The following is an 18,558-nucleotide window of genomic DNA, read 5'->3' on the forward strand; positions in this document are numbered from 1 at the left end:
AATTTCTTTTGTTTGTTCAATATTTAACTCGTGACTTGTATCATTCTTGTTTTTAATGCAATGAGACATGAATTTTGATCACAAACTCAAATGTTTATCAAACACTACGTTATGTAAACTAATCGATAAAAGCGAGGATATCTATGTATGAATTTTGTCGTGAATTCTTATATTCATTGCATATTAGTGATATTACATTACGTAAATATACAAAAACGACATCTATGTGCATTTAGTCATAAACACAAATGTTCATTACATGTTCAAATATTCATTACACATTACATTACGTAAATATACAAAAACAACATATATGTGTTTATTTTTGTCATGAATTCAAATATTCATTACACATTGCGTTATGCAGGTATACAAATCCTTAAATTATTCTAAATTCAAAATGAGGAAAGGACAAATACGTGTCTATGCATGTAATATATTTACGTATCTAGGGAAAAAGCAATGGAAGAACTACATCTATAATTCTTATAAAGGATTGTTTCAGTATCATGGACAATGTCATCGAAATCATAGTTTCATGTGGTCGCAAACTCAAAACAAAATAAATCGTTTTGTGGGTAGTCAATCTAAATTTATAAATATGAATTCATGACAAATTAGTAAGATTTTGGGACCAGCAACATGGTTTTCCCCAGGGGCGGAGGCAGTAAGGGACCAACTGGGTCCCGTGCCCCAGTAAACTTTCTTGACAAAATATATTAATTATATAACTTTATTGTTGGAAGATTCTGATTTGGCTATTATCATTTTAATTGCACAGAGTTCCGATGTGCCTGATCCTCTGCTAGTCTACTCTTTAATTTGTTCACCTTCATCTTTTCATGTATGTCAACTATATCTAAAGTATTTTATTTTTTTTAACGAAAATCAAAGGCCATAACAATCTAATTAAGTAATTAACTTCACAAATCATATTGAACTTCACAATCATGACAGGTTTTTAAATGAACAACCATGAAATATTCTCATTGAAGAACAATATAACAGAACGGGTTTCAAGAGGAGTCCTATAAACCAACCCAAGTTAACCTCAATTTTGAAGAGAAAATATTGAAAATCATTTTCAATATGTATTAGTTGATGTGTCCATTCTTCTACCCGTTACATTAGACGGAGGATTGTGTGATTTTAAGAAGTGCACATAACTTTAGAGAATTTAATTTTAGATGATCCATATCAAAAAATTATAGTTCTTAAAAAGAGAATTTTCTGCATTATTTTTGTATATTGAGAAATACATTTTTAAAAGTATAGATTATAAAAACTAATATGAAACGATTTCAAAATCTGAAATCTCATTGTACTAGATATAAATTTCATTTAGAGAGTTTTAATATTTGATGTTATTATTATTATTTTGTGCCCCAGTAAGTTTAAAATCCTGGCTCCGCCACTGGTTTTCCCTACTAAAGGAGAAGAACAAAGATTGGGTTCATGCACACATCGATTGTCTACAACCTTGCCTAATTAACTAATTTATAATTGGTTTGATGGTTTATAATTTCCTCCGATATCCTATGTCCATTCATACGGCACAAGAGCAACATTTATGGTATTCGATCAACCCATTTATATGTTTCGCTATCAGGTGAAAGTGTGCATATCTCCACTACTATAAATAGAGACTCTTCTTTGACGTCAAAGGGGTTCACCAAATTTTAAAGTGTTCATAATACCATTACATAACATATATAATCAAATTAAGCCAATAAAATATAAATAAGATAAAAGTATAAAATTGAAAAAGTAACCGAACCACCACTATTTTATGTCCCAAAAAAAAAAATCACTACTCTTTTAATCAACCCTCATTAACATCACTATATCACCGGCGAAAAACGCGGGCACGTTGCTATTGCTGCTTAAGTGGCAGAGCCACGAAAGAGCATACAGGTGCCATGGCACCCCACTAATTTGTTGACACATGTGCCCAAGACTATAACTTTACGATTAGTTTGTATGGGAATGAAGAAACTTTACTACATACTTGGCCCCCCTTAATTAATTGCTGCTCTTTGTTTCTCTTTGGTAATTTAACAAGAATAGTAATTTTATAAGTAAAAGATAATTTAATCATACTTAATTAATTAAATGATTTGGTGTCAAGGAGATTTATTTATTTATTTTTTTTTTTTTTTTTTAAGAATATCATGTCGATATATATTAATACTCAAGCCAGAAAGAACAATTACATACCCTTCCTCTACCATCTCTGAGTAGCTAAAGAGTTTGTGGAAAACCACAGCGATACATAGACTAGGTTCGATCATTTGACGGTACCCATGCTCACTTATTTAAGCAAGCCTACAGACTATGAAATAACATAGTAAATAAGCAAGCCTTAAAGATAAAAACTTATAGTAACCTAAAAACAAAGGAAATAGAGTTCCCTAAACAAAGGGAATTATTGAAAAAGACAAAACTACAGCCCAAAATAGCAGCTCATCAGCCTCAAGAAAGAAGCCCAACTCAGGCCCAAACAAAGAATGGCTTGACCCAAGCCCACAGACCATCTGCAGCCTCACTGGTCGACCACCGCAACCGACGCCAGTCGCCGCCGCCGCGAACCGAAGCCAGCCCTCGCCTCTGCCACCTAACGCTAGATCTCGCCACCTCAACTCACCTCCCGACCTTGCTGCCACAAACGACGGCGAAACCCAACCTAGCCACGCCGAAACCAGTTCGATCCAGCACGCCGCCACCACCATCCAGCCCCCCTATCACGTCTCGATCATGGAGATGCTTCGACGACGCGACCTGCGTTGTACTGCCGCCCACCGACCCGCGTCTGCTGCTTGTCGCCAAATCCATCCTGTCCAAAGCCCGAGTCAAAACCCCTATCTAGGAACCTCCCAAGCCCCTAGTATTTCATTTCCCGTCCGGCAGAAGCCTCTAGCTGGCCAGGCAAGCCACCGCCGCCCAAGAGCGCCGCCGGACAAGAAGAAAATTCACAAACTTTAGACCAAGAACCGCCCGAGTTTTGTGGAGCAGCAAACGTGGATAAATGAATAATTGGTGTCAAGGAGTATTGTTACTCACAATGTCAATTAAAAGGTCAAATAACTTTTACTTTACTTTTATAAATTCTTGCATGTCTTAAGTATATAATTTTTTTTTTATAGGGTGTAAAAATTTGTATTTGGCCGCTTTGCATATTGAAAACTAGCAATCCACACACGCGATGCGTATGAAACAAATATGTGATTTTTATTCGGTTATAGAAATAATAATTCTTCTCTTTTTTGAATCCAACCCAAATCGGGTGCCAATATATTCATCACAAGCCAGAATAGGCCGTTACATACCCTTCCGCTGTCATTTATAGACAGACAAGAAGCTAGTGGTAGTACCCACAAGTGGTACGTACATATAGTCCTACTCATTGTACATTCAAATACGTAGAAATAGCGGATATCCTCATTCGGTACTACTCCAGAGACGCTAAAGAAACATAGAGTGCACATCGGTGCTTAGTTTCCTAATACAAGGAATTATTGTAAATTAGACAAACTAAAAAACATATAAATGGGCTTAGAGCAAAAAACCCCAGCCAAAATTAGAAAGTCGGGCAGCCCTAAGAGAAAGAGGACCAATCTCAAGGCCCAACAAAATAAATGGACCCAAGCCCAGACCACGTCTCCACCACGCCCGTAGCCGCCTATACAGAGCCGGTACTTTTCCGCTGCCGACGAGCCCCTCCACGAACCAGTACCACCCGTTTCTCCACGAGCCGCGCCGCCCACGAGAAAAATGAGAAACGCCGAGCTCCACGCAGCCTGTACCGACGTCAAGCTCTGCCCCGAGCCCCACGCAGCCCACACCGCTGTCGAGTTCAACCCCGAGCCCCACGAATCCCGCACTGCTGGATCTGGAAATCCACCATGAGCACGCCCAGACGCTCGACCCCCATGCCGGATTTGCACAGAAACGACGTCAACACACCCAGAGACGAGGGCCAAAACTCGCCGCCAACCATCCTGCCAAAAAACCTCAAGACAACCCCTTCTCTTCAGACCAAAAACCCCGGGCAATGAAGTATGGTACCATGATAAAAAAATAATAATAATAATAACAAAAAATAATAAAAAAAAACAATAAAAACAATTACTAATTTGATAACAATATTATTACTGTTTCAGATTGAAAAGAAAAAAAAAATCAAATTATATTAGTGTTTCAAATGGATGATACACATCCCTGGTAATAGAAATTGACGCAGTGAAATCAGAATTTGTGGAGCATGCTTCATGCAGTTTAAAAGCCAAGTCTATATATACATTGCCAAAAATAAAGAAAACTAATAAAAGTCAAGTCCCAGACATGAAATACAGTCAATGTATTCTCATCTTTGAAAACTATGAGAAGTTGAGAACTCTTCAGTGCAAAGTGAGACTTCTGGATCTTTGATATGAAAGTAGTGTCCTATTGTTTCATGGTTAGCCCTTAGCTGCAAGACAATGACATCATAAGGAGAAAAAAAATAAAGAAGAAAATTCAGCAATGGCTAGTGTCATTGATTCAAGTTTCAGATAAAAGTATAGATAGAGAGAAAACACACTGCACAAAAACCTGGGAATTGAAGCAAGCTTTGCAGATGCAGATGTGAACAAAAACAATGGGCATATATTCTCAATTCCCTCTCCTGTAGAACCTATTGCACATTAAAAAGCCTTCTCAGTTTCAACAAAATCAACAACGAATTAGCTAGATATCTAGAAGCTATGCAGTTGGAGTTGCTGTAAATTTGAGCAAAGATACCATGGGTTATTTATGGCTGATTTAATGAAAATGGGATGGTGTTGGTACCCAGCGGTTCCTGAACGGTTACCGAACGTGGGTGAAATTGCTTGGACGTGGTGGTGTTGGAGGCAAGAGTTCTTTGAGTGGTTTTTTATTTTATTTTAGTTTTCTATTTTTTCTTCTATTTTGTGTTTTACATTTGTACCCCAACAGATTAAATGTTCTTCAATGTTTTATAATATTATAGAGTTTTTTTGACATAAATTTTCAATTTTGACTAACAAATCATGTTCTCTTAATAATAGTATAGATAAATGAGCACAATATTTTTTTTTTTCCAAAAGGAGCACGATATATTTTTTCGCTCTTCCATATTTGCCCAGCCTAGTAAGAGGCTCCGCCCCGCTTCTAAAATAACAAGTTCATGCCAAAGAGTAAAGAACAAAAGTTCATGCATGTTCATAGCAAATTTCCAAACAGATCATGGAGTTGCATGCATGACGTGTACGTGGACGTTGTGTTTTTTACTTTTATAATAAATCAGAAATGTTTTTACTATCTTGGACGCGCGTACTGAATATTAGAACTAAGCTTCAATAAATAAATATATAAATCTCAGAAATTCTGGAACTACCCCTAGACCAAATCTACATGGCTTAAAACTTAGATTTTCTCCCCATTAGACTATTAGTGTTGTTTTAGTTAGACAAAGCTGTCCATTGCAGATGCAAGCGTTATGATTGGTAGGGGAGAAGACAAATAGTTTGATGACATATAATTAGTCTTATCTCATCTTTGTTGTTGATTTTTGACAACGATGGGCTATGTTTCAATTGTCCAACTAATTGTGCCGACCTGATCGAATCATCTCCAATTGTATTGAAGTCAAGCCAAAATTTATCATTAGCATGTTTAATGAGGTGTCTATCAATGAATTATGTGGCAGCGAGGTTGATGTACGTAGTTTATGATCATACTTTTAATTTTTTTTCGTTTGCTCAAAAATCAAATTCATGAATTATCATTTTCTTTTAATGAACACATAAATGAGACGTTAATTTTGGGCATGAACTCAATTGTGCATTACACATTACGTTATGTTATGTAAGTATATGAAAGCGACATCTATATATGAATTTTGATCATGGATTCAAACCCTCATTACATGCGCATTACATTACGCATATAAACAAAAACGACATCTATAGAAATGTTTAATTTGTTTGCACCAAGTCTAACTCATGAGTTGTATATATGTATCATTTTGTTCTAGTGTACGTATAACGAGCAATGATGTGTGAGGTGTGTTCATGGATTGAGTGCATTAAACATTACATTACATTACATTATGTAAATGGACAATGATAGGGAGTCTCAATGTGGCCTAAAATTTGTGGCTTCAATCCTAGTTATCATGCCATATAAGCAACTTCAAATTTTTATTTTCAATTCAAAATAATATATCTTGCCAAATCATAATTTTGAAACACTAATTTTAGATTTTAGGGGCTGAATTAATTTTTAGATTTTAGGGGCTGAATTAATGACATTAATGAATTTAATTAGGTGACAAAAAAATATTGTGTGTTAATAGAAACCACTAATTATGTATTAATTTAAGGATATGTCTACAGATTCTTTGACCAATATTTTTCTTCATTTAATTAAATTATTTCCTATCAATTTTCATTTCAAATAGCATTAATATATTAAATTAGGTAATAATGAATAGGCATTAACTATTCTTTCCAAATATTAATTAATTTTGTCTCAAAAAAGCATTAATAAATTAAATTTAGAAAATACGTCTGTCCAAATTTAAATATTCCATGTTGGTAGAAGTCATTAATTATCATCTACAATTTAAATATAAAGAAAAAAACAAATAAATAAAAAAAGATTGTTAGCGACCTTCCCCTCCAACTTTTCCCTTTCTACCTTCCCCACTTATCTTCTGCCATGTAGACTCATTTATGATTACGATCTATGTATTTACTATATTGAAAAAAACAACTAATTTCATTTCATATTTTACCCTTATTTTATTATTTCTGTTTGACCGTAGTAAATGCTCTCTATTAGTATGAAAAAAAAAACTCTTGGTTCTTGTATGTTTTGAGTTTTGACTCTATAGTTTTCCAACGTTTTTTCATTTCTTATATTTCCTAAGTTTTTCAACAAAAATTTTTCTTTCATTTGTTTGGTCATGTTTCTTAGTTTTGACTTTTGAGTCTGTACTTGACATTTTTTTTTTATATAAAACCCAAAAAAGAAATGGTGTAGCTCATCGACATGGTAGCTACATAACTTTTTTTTTCTTCTCATTACAACACATATGAGATTAGATGACTATATAAAAACTCTCTCTCTCTCTAACATTCTTTTTGATATATGTATATAAAGGAACAGTATGGCCATTTTTGGGGTTTCAATTCTGTTTTTTTTCTTGGACAAAATTTGAATTATATTCTTAAATATATATGTATGTATTTCTTATGTAAAATCTCAACCATAAGCCTATAGAGTAATAATGCTAGATTAATATCTCAGAGGCATGAAAGTCTCTCTAAACCCTAGCCGCCGCTGGCTAGGATTTCCAAGGCGATTGTTATCGCAAATCAACCATTCTAACGGCGCCATCTCTTCTTTTGCTGATGGAAGGATAATGCACCGCACAGTCGATGTCAATCTTTGGTCTCCAAGAACAAGGGAGGGTAAGGATATGAAAGTTGAGAGCTTTTTCTCTCCAAGCTTTAGCGGCACCTCATTAGGGTGGCTTCACAGGGGACCTCCGTCTCCTCCTTTCACCTCTGTGTCTCAGCGATCGTGCCAAGCGGCAGATTGTTTCAGTCCTCATTGCGAGAACGATGGGGCTGCAGATTGCTTGGCTGCGCTTGCAGAATGGCTAGGGAGGAGATCTGTAATCGGACTGCGTCTACCTTCCTGTAGAGCTTGGCTGATTTCCGCAAAAGGAGCGAGGCTCTTGGTTGCGGTGGGACAAAGTGGTGGCTGGCTCCTGATCTGGTGGATGGAGTTGCTGGTTTTGCTGATCAGATTCCTCTTCCAGCCTTTTTCGTCAATCTGGTTCCGACCAAATTCAACGTTCAATGGCTTGGGCTGGGGAGTCCTAAGGGTGCAACTGACCCTGTGGGTGCCCTTGAAGCTTTTCCATATGGTGGTCTTCGCAGTGGCAGGTGGCGGTGCCGTCCGTGGCATGGGGCGGCTGGGTCATGATTGCGCGGCGCCAATAGTGGCTGGGCCTTTTGGGCTTGCTTACTTCTGTTGGGACTGGGATGAGGTCTTTGGGCCTTATCTTGGGCCTCATGAGGAGTGGGTCAGCCCTCAAGGGCTGGGTCTCATTTAGTTTTTATTTACTTTGCCTATTTACTTGTCTTTGGTAACATAGTTTATAGGCTTTCTTGAATAAGTGAGCATGGGTACCGTCAAATGATCGGATCTAATCTATGTATCGCTGTGGTTTACCACAAACTCTTTATCTACCCATAGATGGTAGAGGGAGGATATGTAATGGTCCTTTCTGGCCTGAGTATTAATATATCGACATGATATTCTTCAAAAAAAAAATAAGCCTATAGAGTAATATATATTGCAAATAAAAAGGATTCACAAAAGAAAAGAAAAAGTCCCTTTGGGGACATCCGATAAAAAGAAAAGCAAAAAGTTGAGAAACTAAAATCAATTACTTCATTAAATGCATGTGAAATTAAGTTAGGGTAAAAATGGGAAGTAAAAACTTGACTTTCAATTGTATTAATTATTTGAATTTTTTAGATAGTGGAATACATATGGCAGAAGATAAGTGGGAAAGGTTAGAGGGGAAGGTTGCTAGCATTCCTCATAAAAAAAAACTCGAATCTAACATTCATATGAATATGTATTGGGTGCGGCTATTGCCACCCTATCATTTTCTTAGTTCACCCTACAAACATTTGAATTATTGAAAGAATATATTACCCAAGTGCAAAATGACTAATAAGTACACTAATTTTCTAAAATCTAAATTTGTAAAGAAAACTAAATACATAACCAATCAATTAAATACAAAAACTACTTAATTTCTCATTAGATAACATTAATCTTCTTCTTCTCCACCCAAATTTGAATTTATTTCAATAAGGAATGATTTGATGTGAAGGAAACCCTAGAATGAGAGTGCCGCTGCTCTCTCTTTATTCTAGTCTACCATGACAAGATTTTCAACGTCGGCTCCATTAAGGAATCCGAACTACCTATCTAGAGCTAAGGGAAACCATTAAGGATCTCTAGGACGCTCACAATTAAGCAAGCTGCAAGCGTATACAAGAATGGACAAACCTCACCTTCTACGGAATGAAAATCATTCAACTAGCCCTCACTTGTCAATCACGCAATTGTGGTACAAGTAAGATACTAGAAACGTCATAAAAGACTCATAAAGCTCGTTCAAACTCACACAGGCTTATAACCCTAACAAAGAAAATTAAAAAAAAAATAGCCAACTTCTTCCCTTTCGAGTTGGAACTTGTACCAATAGCAGAATCAACCAAACTGCTCTTCTTGGATGTCTTCTTCTTGTCACATGCCTCAGCAGGCTTAGCAGCCTTCTTCTTATCACCATATGGCAGCTTATTCTTACTATCAGCAGATTTGCCGCGTTTCCACTTTCCATGGCCATAGCTGGCCTCTTCCTGCACCATTGAGACCAAACCAAGACACTCAGGTTCCAGGTTTAGGTTCCGCTTACCCACTGCCAAGCTCAAGTTCAATTTCTTTGGGGATATAGTCACTCCAACCGATTCAGACGCTTACCTGTAATTCTTTTCAACATCATTGCCATCTCGTGCAGTTCACGTACCACTACTTAACGTTGAGGAGTGGGCAGCAAAAAGCTCAGAAGATGCTCCGGCATCTGGCTAGGAATAGGAAACACTAGGGTTTGGCCATTGACCGAAACCTTAGCCCTCATAGCAGTATTACTCCATCATTAGCCAGAGCTCGAGGCTATCGACCTTGCATTCAATTGTAGCCCTCCAGTCTGAGGTGCAAGTACCAAAGGCTAGGGGTGGGTTCGGTACGGTACCGGATCTTGAAGCCCAATACCACGTACCGTACCAAACTATGTTGGTACACAAAAAAGCCTACCATTACCAGCCACAGAAGTCGGTATACCAACTTCTCGGTATACCGATATCTCGGTTCGGTTTCGGTTGGTTGGGCCTAGTACCGAGTTTGAAATTGGGCCAGATTTCAGCTAAGGCCCAACTAAAATTTTAAAAGCCCAAACCTGTCAACAAATGAAAAAATTGCAATCCTCACATCAATTTAAAGGGCCAACCTGGAAATGAAAAATAAGCTAAAAACTCTCATACATCAACTTCACTACTTGAGTTCATCACTTATTCACTTCAGTTCATCCCCTTCATCACTCCATAGTTCATACGAATTTTAAGTCAATAATTCATAGTTCACAGTTCACACAAATGAATCAAAATATCAAATGATACAATAACTAAGTGCAATAGTTGAAAACAAAGTGTTCAATGACTCAAAGTTCATCTCATCATCATTTCATCACTTCATATTTGGTTGCTGCCTCTGTGCTCCCTCAAATTCAGTTTCTGCAAAAATAGTTTCTGGAAATTCAGTTTCTGCAAATTCACACTTCATATGATGTTTCTGCAAATTCAGTTTTGTTGAAAATGGTAAGCCATATTTTACCTTTGTGTGCCATATTTCTGATAAGTGTGCACAAAGGTGAGACTAAAGATCATGTGTGATGAAAAAATCAAATCGCCACAGCCATAGTACACCCCTCGGAACTGCATAAATAGGAATTGCAAATCAGGACAAAGCACAAGGCTCAAATACAGTCTCTGGAGGAGGCAACCTAGCAAGTCTAGAGCCCTGCATATTTAAGATATAGTCTGTCACTTAACTTAGTTCACATCTTACCATACGCTACATTTCATCAAGACCGTAACCAATAAACAATCAACCTACCTCACGACAATGGTAATTTGGACCAGGAAGGTGGGTGGAGTAGAATGTCAGGATTCGAAGAAACTGACAAGTCTGCAACAAACAGTAGCAACTATGAGAGAAATGATGTCTCGTTTTCTCTATTCCTAACAGAACTTAACATATACAAACACAAAACAATAACAACACTGCCCAACTTATATTCATCAGTTCAAAAAGGTACGCCAAAAAAAATTACATAAAGAAAATAAAAATCTAATAAGATTCCGAAATCAAATGAACCAAAATAACTACATCAACGTCATTACCTATTTGCAAAATCAGGTATTAGGGTGAGCATAGTTACAAACCAAAATAAATCAGTCACGGAATCAAGCTCTCAAATTCTAGTTATAGAGGTAAGTTGCCATTTCAACCAAAATTCTCATAAATCACTATGGGTAAAATAAAAATCCAAAAGAAAAACATGAAATAGGATAGGAAATGCAATAACCATCACTTACTACTAAAAATGCTAGAACCCTACACCATATTAGATTGAACAGAATACAGGCACATTACAATATGCTATAGAGAAGAAAGCATTGCAAAGATGACATAATGAACCTTACCAAGACAAAGGATAAAAAGATGAAGGTGAACAAGGTTTCACTAATGTAAGCTCTCTCTTCCCCAAGCTCCTGCAAACACCAAAAAAGTCAATACAACAAACCACACAAAATTGAATGTAAGACAGCATTTCCAAACAAAGAGCTTAGCAGTCTCATGGACTGAATGCTACGCATCAGAAAAGTTTAGAAAACTAGAATCAGCTCCGAAATCCAAAACTCTCTGGTGGCCTTAACACTTAATCCATATGAATCAGATAAACCAATGAGTGCCCAGACCTACAGATCGAATCTCACCAAATCCATATGCGAGAAATTATATTTGATTTTCAGAAATCCGAGTCAAAATCATACAAACAAAGCAACAGAAGGAGCAGAAATCCAACGCCACAATCGAAAGAGAAACTGAAATTGAAATTGGTAAAGAAAGAGAAACTGATGAATAACATTCGATTCATGACTCAATCAAGAATCCAAGTGCTTCTAGCTAAAACTAAACAAACAGAAAACTCACCGCCGTAGGACATGAATCAAACTTCAAAGGAGAGGTCCAGAGGCGGAGAGTTCTGGGTTTGACTCAGCAAAGAGCTTCAAAGGAGAGGTCGAGAGGGCGGAGAGGCGGAGATTTCTGGGTTTGAATCGAAACGAGTGGCAGAGAGAGGGCGGAGAGGCGGATATTTCTGGGTTCGAGCCTTCGAGGCCTCGAGGGAAAGAGCGGCTGAGGGAAAGAGTGGGAACTGGATTACATATGTAGTCGTATTATCCCTTTGGGAGAAATATCACTTTGGTCATCGAACTATGGGTCGTTCGACACTTTGGTCATCCAACTTTTAAAAACTTCATTTTGGTCATCGAACTATGGGTCTGTATATCACTTTGGTCATTCCGTTAGTTTTCTCTGTTATCTCCAGGGGTATTTTGGAGATGAAATGTTTTACCCGCCATTTTTATAACTTAATCCAATTTTCTCCGCCTAAACATAAAACTTCATCCAATTTTGCCAACTTTTCCCTCCTTTTATTCATGCATTCATCATCAGTAATCAAAGCATACAACAGAGAAAAATAATCGAGTCAGAGAATGATTCAAAGTGAGGGAATATAAGAGGAAGAAAAATATTGATTTAATAAATCGAGGAATTATAAGAGGGAAAAGTTGGCAAAATTGGATGAAGTTTTATGTTTAGGCGGGAAAAGTTGGATTAAGTTATAAAAATGGCGAGTAAACCTTTAAATCTCCAAAATACCCTTGGAGTTAACAGAGAAAACAGACGGAATGACCAAAGTGATATGCGATGATATAGTTCGATGACCAAAATGAAGTTTTTAAAAGTTGGATGACCAAAGTGTCGAGCAAGCCATAGTTCGATGACCAAAGTGATATTTCTGCCTATCCCTTTAGGGTTTGGAGAGTTCAAAGTCTAATCGACGGTGATAATAAGATTTGATTAATGATCAACGGCTCAGATCGATGGATATAAAATATATTTAAATAAATAAATAATATATATAATATACGGTACGGTACGGTATACCGTATTTTTCTGAAAATCAATACCAGTACCGTACCATTATCTTGAGTTTGGTTCGGTACTACCGTACCAATATCTCGGTAAACGACAAGTTGGTTACCAACATTGTTGGTTTCGGCTGGTAATCGGTTGGTTGGTTTGGATCGGTAGAATTTGCCAGCCCTACCAAAGGCTATGATCCGAACACAGTACGCTCGGCCTCCGCGTCATCCTCATCCAATGTCCGGCCAGAACACGACAAACCAATGTGAGTCACCAAACCATAGTTGGAACAGCAACCAAACAACTTGCCGTACCTAAATTTGCACAAAAACTCAACCTCATCCCCACCCAATACCTGTGCTTAAACAGGAAAGGTCGATTCAAGGGGATCTCGACCCGTATTCTGAGCTTTCCGGCACGCTTACCAGGTTTATCAATCTCTTGAATGTCACCGAGGGTGTACCCGATCATAGTCATGACTCGTTCAGAGCGAAAGGCAAGAGGGATCCCTTGTAGGGTGATCTAGTATAACGCCATGATGAGGGGGACTTTCTCCACCGGCATAATACCATCATAGTAGGCCAGAGCCACCCGGGCGTGGTTGTATCCCCACGGTGCACCTCGCCATATTCGGATTCGATGTGCAAGGTCCGACAGCGTGAACAGAACCCACTGGCCCTCAGCCTTCTCCACGTGCAGAGACCTATTGATCCGCCAGGCATTGCAAAACATCCCCAGAAAGGATCTGCCCTTGTATTCTCGGGCCGTGAGGAGCTTCCCCACCAAGAAAACATCAGATTGCCTCAACCCTTTCTCTTGTGTTGGTCGCAGATCGACCTATCTCTTCCCTTTGGCGATGGCAAGAGAGGAGGCTAGCCTAGCAGCCATAGTATCAACAGAACTCATGGCTGTGTTGAAGAAAGCAAAGAAACCCCAACCCTAACCCTAGTTTGAGAGAAAAGGGATGACGACTTCTAATTTGTTTAAGAGAGGATTTTTTTTGTTTAGTAGCTTGAAACAAAATTTTGATTTTGATTTTGGTTTACACCAATAAAGAATTCATTGAGTGGTTTTCAATATTAAGAAAATATATATTAATTGGATTAAATACTTGTTACTCCTCGTACTTTGCCCTGAAAAACAGTTTAGTCCCTCGCCTTTTAAATTAAACTGGATAGTCCTTATTCTTTGCAAATCTCATACAACAGGTCCAAAATAATCCGAAATGACTATTATGCCCCTCATTTCCTATTTTTATTATTATTTTAATTTTTTTTTCTCTATTTTTTTTAATTTTTCTCCCCATTTTTTTTTTTTATATTTTCTCTCTCCCTCCTTCTCTCTCTCCCCTGACCTCTCGCTCCCTCTCTCTTCTTCCCTCTGCAACCACCGGAGAACACCTGCAACCTGATGGCCACCTCCCAATGATTCAACCCCTCCATCCCTAGCTCCAACGCCTTCATGGCCTCGCAGCGCAACTTGTCGCCGGTCTCTCTGACCCAGCCGAGCTCCTCCTCGACGACTTCGATGCCGGAGAGATCGTACTCGTTGTAGAGCGCCAAGATGGATCCGCCACCCCGACAACACCGCCACCCCGAACGCTAAGACCCAGGAAGCTATGTCGGCTTCGGAGCCCAGAAAAGCTCAAGAACATTATCAGTAGAGCGCTGATAGGAGGTTTGGGATTTGGGATTTCAGAAGATTGAATGAGGATTGAGGTTTGGGATTTGGGATTTCAGAAGATTGAATGAGGAGCGAGGTTCGGGATTTGCTGATTTCGTATTTGAGATGAACTAATTGGATGGTTTTCTGGGTTTTCGTCTTTTCGAATTGGGGAAGAAGTGAAGATAGAAGGTTTATGGTTTGCTGGGATTTCAGATGAATGAGATGATTGAATGAGGGTTTGCGGGGATTGGCCGATTTGGTATTTTAGATTAAATGAGGGTTCTCAATTTTTTTGGATTATTGAATGGGGGAAGAACGAAGAAGGGAAGAAGTCGAAGAACAGAAGAACTGAAGAAGAACAAGATGGAGAGGCTAGGGTTTCGATTTTGGGTTTGGTGAGGTTGAAGCAGGCGTTCAGGGAGTGGGAGTGGGAGCGGGCGGCGTCGTGGTCGACGATGAGAGGGACGACGAAGAACTGGTGGGGGGAGTTGGTGAGCTTGATTTTGCAGAAGCAGGGAGAGGAGGTTTTGAGTTTTTCAAATTTGGGGATTTGGAGAGAGAGAGAGAGAGAGATCGCTGGCCACGAGCTCGGGCCAGGGGAGGGCGATGGTGACGGTGGCGGGTCGATGGTGAGTAGGCCGTAGGTGGAGGAGGTGAGGGAGATAATGTGGGATCAGCCACTGCTAGCGCTGCTGGTGCTGAAGAGAGAGGGAGCGAGAGGTCAGGGGAGAGAGAGAAGGAGGGAGAGAGAAAATATAAATAAAAAAAAAAGGAGAAAAATTAAAAAAATAGAGAAAAAAATTAAAATAATAATAAAAATAGGAAATGAGGGGCATAATAGTCATTTTGGATTATTTTGGACCTGATGTGTGAGATTTGCAAAGAATAAGGACTATCCAGTTTAATTTAAAAGGCGAGGGACTAAACTGTTTTTCAGGGAAAAGTACGAGGAGTAACAAGTATTTAATCCATATTAATTATAGAATGTAACAAGCTATATATACCCCTCTATACAAGCTGTGAGTTGTATCGATGCCACATATTTTTGGACGTACATGACTTTTTTTATATTAAAATTATATGTATTAAACATTAAAATACATGTCTACACTATCTTCTTGATGCAAAATTAACATCGAATTTATGGTGGTAGAACGGGTCAATTTTATGATTAGGACATATGCGGTGGAGAGTCAGAGAATTATTTCATGAGTGTGCCGAAACTTGGTTTAGAAGGAGCTGCATGCAGGTTGGTGGAGTACGTGCTTCGTTGTAATTGGGTACCGGTCTTCTGAATTCAACTTCTCTATCTTTTCTTTCTTCCTAGAACTTGTGTTTGACACCATCTTGGGTGGTGTAAACTAGTGGCAATGGTCGGGTATGGCTGGAAAAACTCAATTATTTTTTGTTTGGTAAAACCTTATAATCTCCGAAATTGATTGCACTGACAAAAACAAATGACTAGCTATCATATAGGAGTATATGGAACTAGCCTAAAATGGAGAAATTATTTAGTCTTTTTATTTTTGCATATGTTACAATCACTTGGTGATCACGTTACATGTTGGAAACTAGAAGGCTCTAGTACGTAGGCTTCTGCATCTCATATTAGTAAATATCCTCGTGATAGATCAAGCTCTTAATACGCATATAGCAAAGTCAAAAGGCTTGCCGAGAAAAGCTACAAGCCTGCGACTTTGTTGCATAAGATCGTATCAGAGACACATGCACCAACTCATTTTGTCCCTCCACAGGATATATAACATATGCTCCCCCCTTTAATATTTGGGAAAAATGCACGTACAGTGTCTGGACACTTTGAGGACTGTCAAAGTGATACCTGGACTTTAAAACTTATCAATGTGATACCTAGACTTATATTTTCTTGTCAATGTAGACTTATGTCAACTTTCCATCACGGCACCGTCAAGTTGACCACGTGTGATGCACGTGAGGTCGAAAAAGAGAGCTAAACGACTTATGTGCCCTCAAATTACTTTTTTATCTTAACCATGATTTAATATGAATAAAATAATTACTTTAATTTAATTTCATAATTAAGAAAGAAAAATAAAGGAAGAATTAAAAAAAATTCTTCTTCTCTCTCATTCATCATCAGTTACCCATAATCGATTCGGTGGCGTGAAGCGGGGCTTTGTCCCTTTTGGTTCAAACGGAGAGCTATGACGGCGGGCTGAGGTTCGAAAGTTTCGATTGTGCATGGCGGTTTCCAGTCAGATTTTTCGACTTCGACCACGACTGCTGGCTAGACTGGTAGTGATAGCTTCGTCTCGGTGAGGTGAAGGATTATATGGTGTTTCCTTCTTAGATCGTCAACTTTGGAGAGAGAATCGAAGCTTGGAAGCTTCGGAGCTGCCGGCGGGTTTTCTGCAATTTCCAGTGAATTTGGTCGCAATCGGCGAAGACCGAGGTAAGAGGTATGATCTACTCTTCAAGTTCTATATGGTTATGTGTTCATTTATGAGTTTTGGTTAAGTGTTGGAGGAATTGGTATTTTGGGTCCATCGACCACCAGTGAGGGAGAGATGAGTAAAAGCTTGAAAATGCTATTCTCACTCAAAAGGCATAAGCTTGGAAGAAGTTGCAAGCCCACCAAGTATGTGCTGTAATGTTGAAGAGAGCAATGAAAGCCTCAAGAATGTTGAAGCAATAGAGCTTTCTCCAAGACCCACATGGAAATGCTTCTCCTTTAAAGAAATTTCATATGCCACCAACGGTTTCAGCTTAGGTTTGTCTGCTTCAAATATGAACTTGAAAAGGTTTTCTTTTTCTGGGTTTTTGTTGGGTGATTGAAATTCATATTTTGTGTTGAGGCAGAGGCCATTGTTCCAGATTCATCATTACTGGCTTGGAGGGGTGTACCAGCGGCAGTGGGAGGAGAACAGAGCAGGCTTGGAATCTTCCATTTCTCTTCCAAAATGGGTTTGTCAAGTTTAAGAAGATGAACAATGTTCATTGAACATGAATGGGAGAAATGTATGAACATGGGGCTAGGGTTGAAAGCCCTAGCCAAACTTGTATGAATTGATGTTTTAATTTACATTTGATGTTATTTGTGATTTTTCATCTTCATATGCTAATTCAAGAAGTGAATGCATTCATTCAAACTTAACTAATTTGAATGTGTTGTGTTTGTCATCTCATGAAAAAATGTTTAGCGAGTAGTTAATAGTAAGCATTGATAGCATGATAGCATCCTCTATATGCATGTGAAGGTTGTAAGTTAAAATCACCTAGATCTAGGATTGGTTTGCTTGCATGATTATCTAAACTCAAAGTTTTATGCATCTAGGAACAATGAATTGAGACTTAACTGGTAATAGGATTAGTTCTTAGGTAGTGAATTCTAGACTTATCCAGTTGGAATTGATAATATTAAAGGAGTTTAAGCCTTTGTAGTCTTATCCGGATGCAAAGAGAGTAATTGAGAAATTAGAATAGCATCACTTGTATTCGAACTTCAATACTTGCAATGGAGGTTAGTGGTAGACAATCCAACTTCTAACTTCATCAATTATATTACTTTAGAGTAGTTTTGTTTACATTTGAGCATTTATATTAATTTGATTCACCACTCTATCCAACAAACAATTTCACTACCATCACAAAGCACATCTCACGGGTAAGGCTATGATATGTTAATATTTCTCATACATAAACTATTTTTACCACTTTGAGGACTCATTTTATCACTTTAAGGACTCATTTTACCACTTGAGGACTCATGTGAGAACTAAGAAAATTTACCACTTTAAGGACTCATGTTACCACTTTGAGGACTAATATTACTATTTTGAGGACTCATTTAACCACTTTAAGGCAATTGTATGCATGTCATACGTTAACACATTGTAGAATTTCTCTTGTGTTCAATATAATAATTTATTAAGTTTTTATTTTTAGTTTTGAATTTATTCATTTAGGGTTTGATGGAGTGAAAAAGTTTTTTTGCTCTTATTTTCAGCCTCACATGCGTCACACGTGGTCAGAATTGACGGCACCATGACGGAA

At 38.1% G+C, this 18,558-nt stretch overlaps 1 protein-coding gene and 1 long non-coding RNA gene across 2 annotated transcripts; one reads left to right on the top strand and one right to left on the bottom strand.

Moving 5' to 3' along the window:
* Positions 1-10,127: 10,127 nt before the first annotated feature.
* LOC133731274 (phosphatidylinositol:ceramide inositolphosphotransferase 2-like) lies at positions 10,128-11,432 on the bottom strand (the record flags this gene model as incomplete). Its single annotated transcript, XM_062158686.1, has 4 exons — positions 10,128-10,379; positions 10,480-10,580; positions 10,762-10,833; positions 11,352-11,432. Coding segments are annotated over 4 exons (261 nt in total), but the record flags the coding sequence as incomplete, so codon positions are not given.
* A 5,478-nt stretch (positions 11,433-16,910) lies between these two features.
* On the top strand, positions 16,911-17,613 carry LOC133730540 (uncharacterized). The gene is made up of 2 exons (XR_009856659.1): positions 16,911-17,275; positions 17,365-17,613. It is a non-coding gene; the product is annotated as an uncharacterized LOC133730540 (long non-coding RNA).
* The last annotated feature ends 945 nt before the right edge of the window (positions 17,614-18,558 follow it).

This window comes from Rosa rugosa, chromosome 2 (genome assembly GCF_958449725.1).
Source record: "Rosa rugosa chromosome 2, drRosRugo1.1, whole genome shotgun sequence".
Lineage (NCBI taxonomy): Eukaryota > Viridiplantae > Streptophyta > Magnoliopsida > Rosales > Rosaceae > Rosa > Rosa rugosa.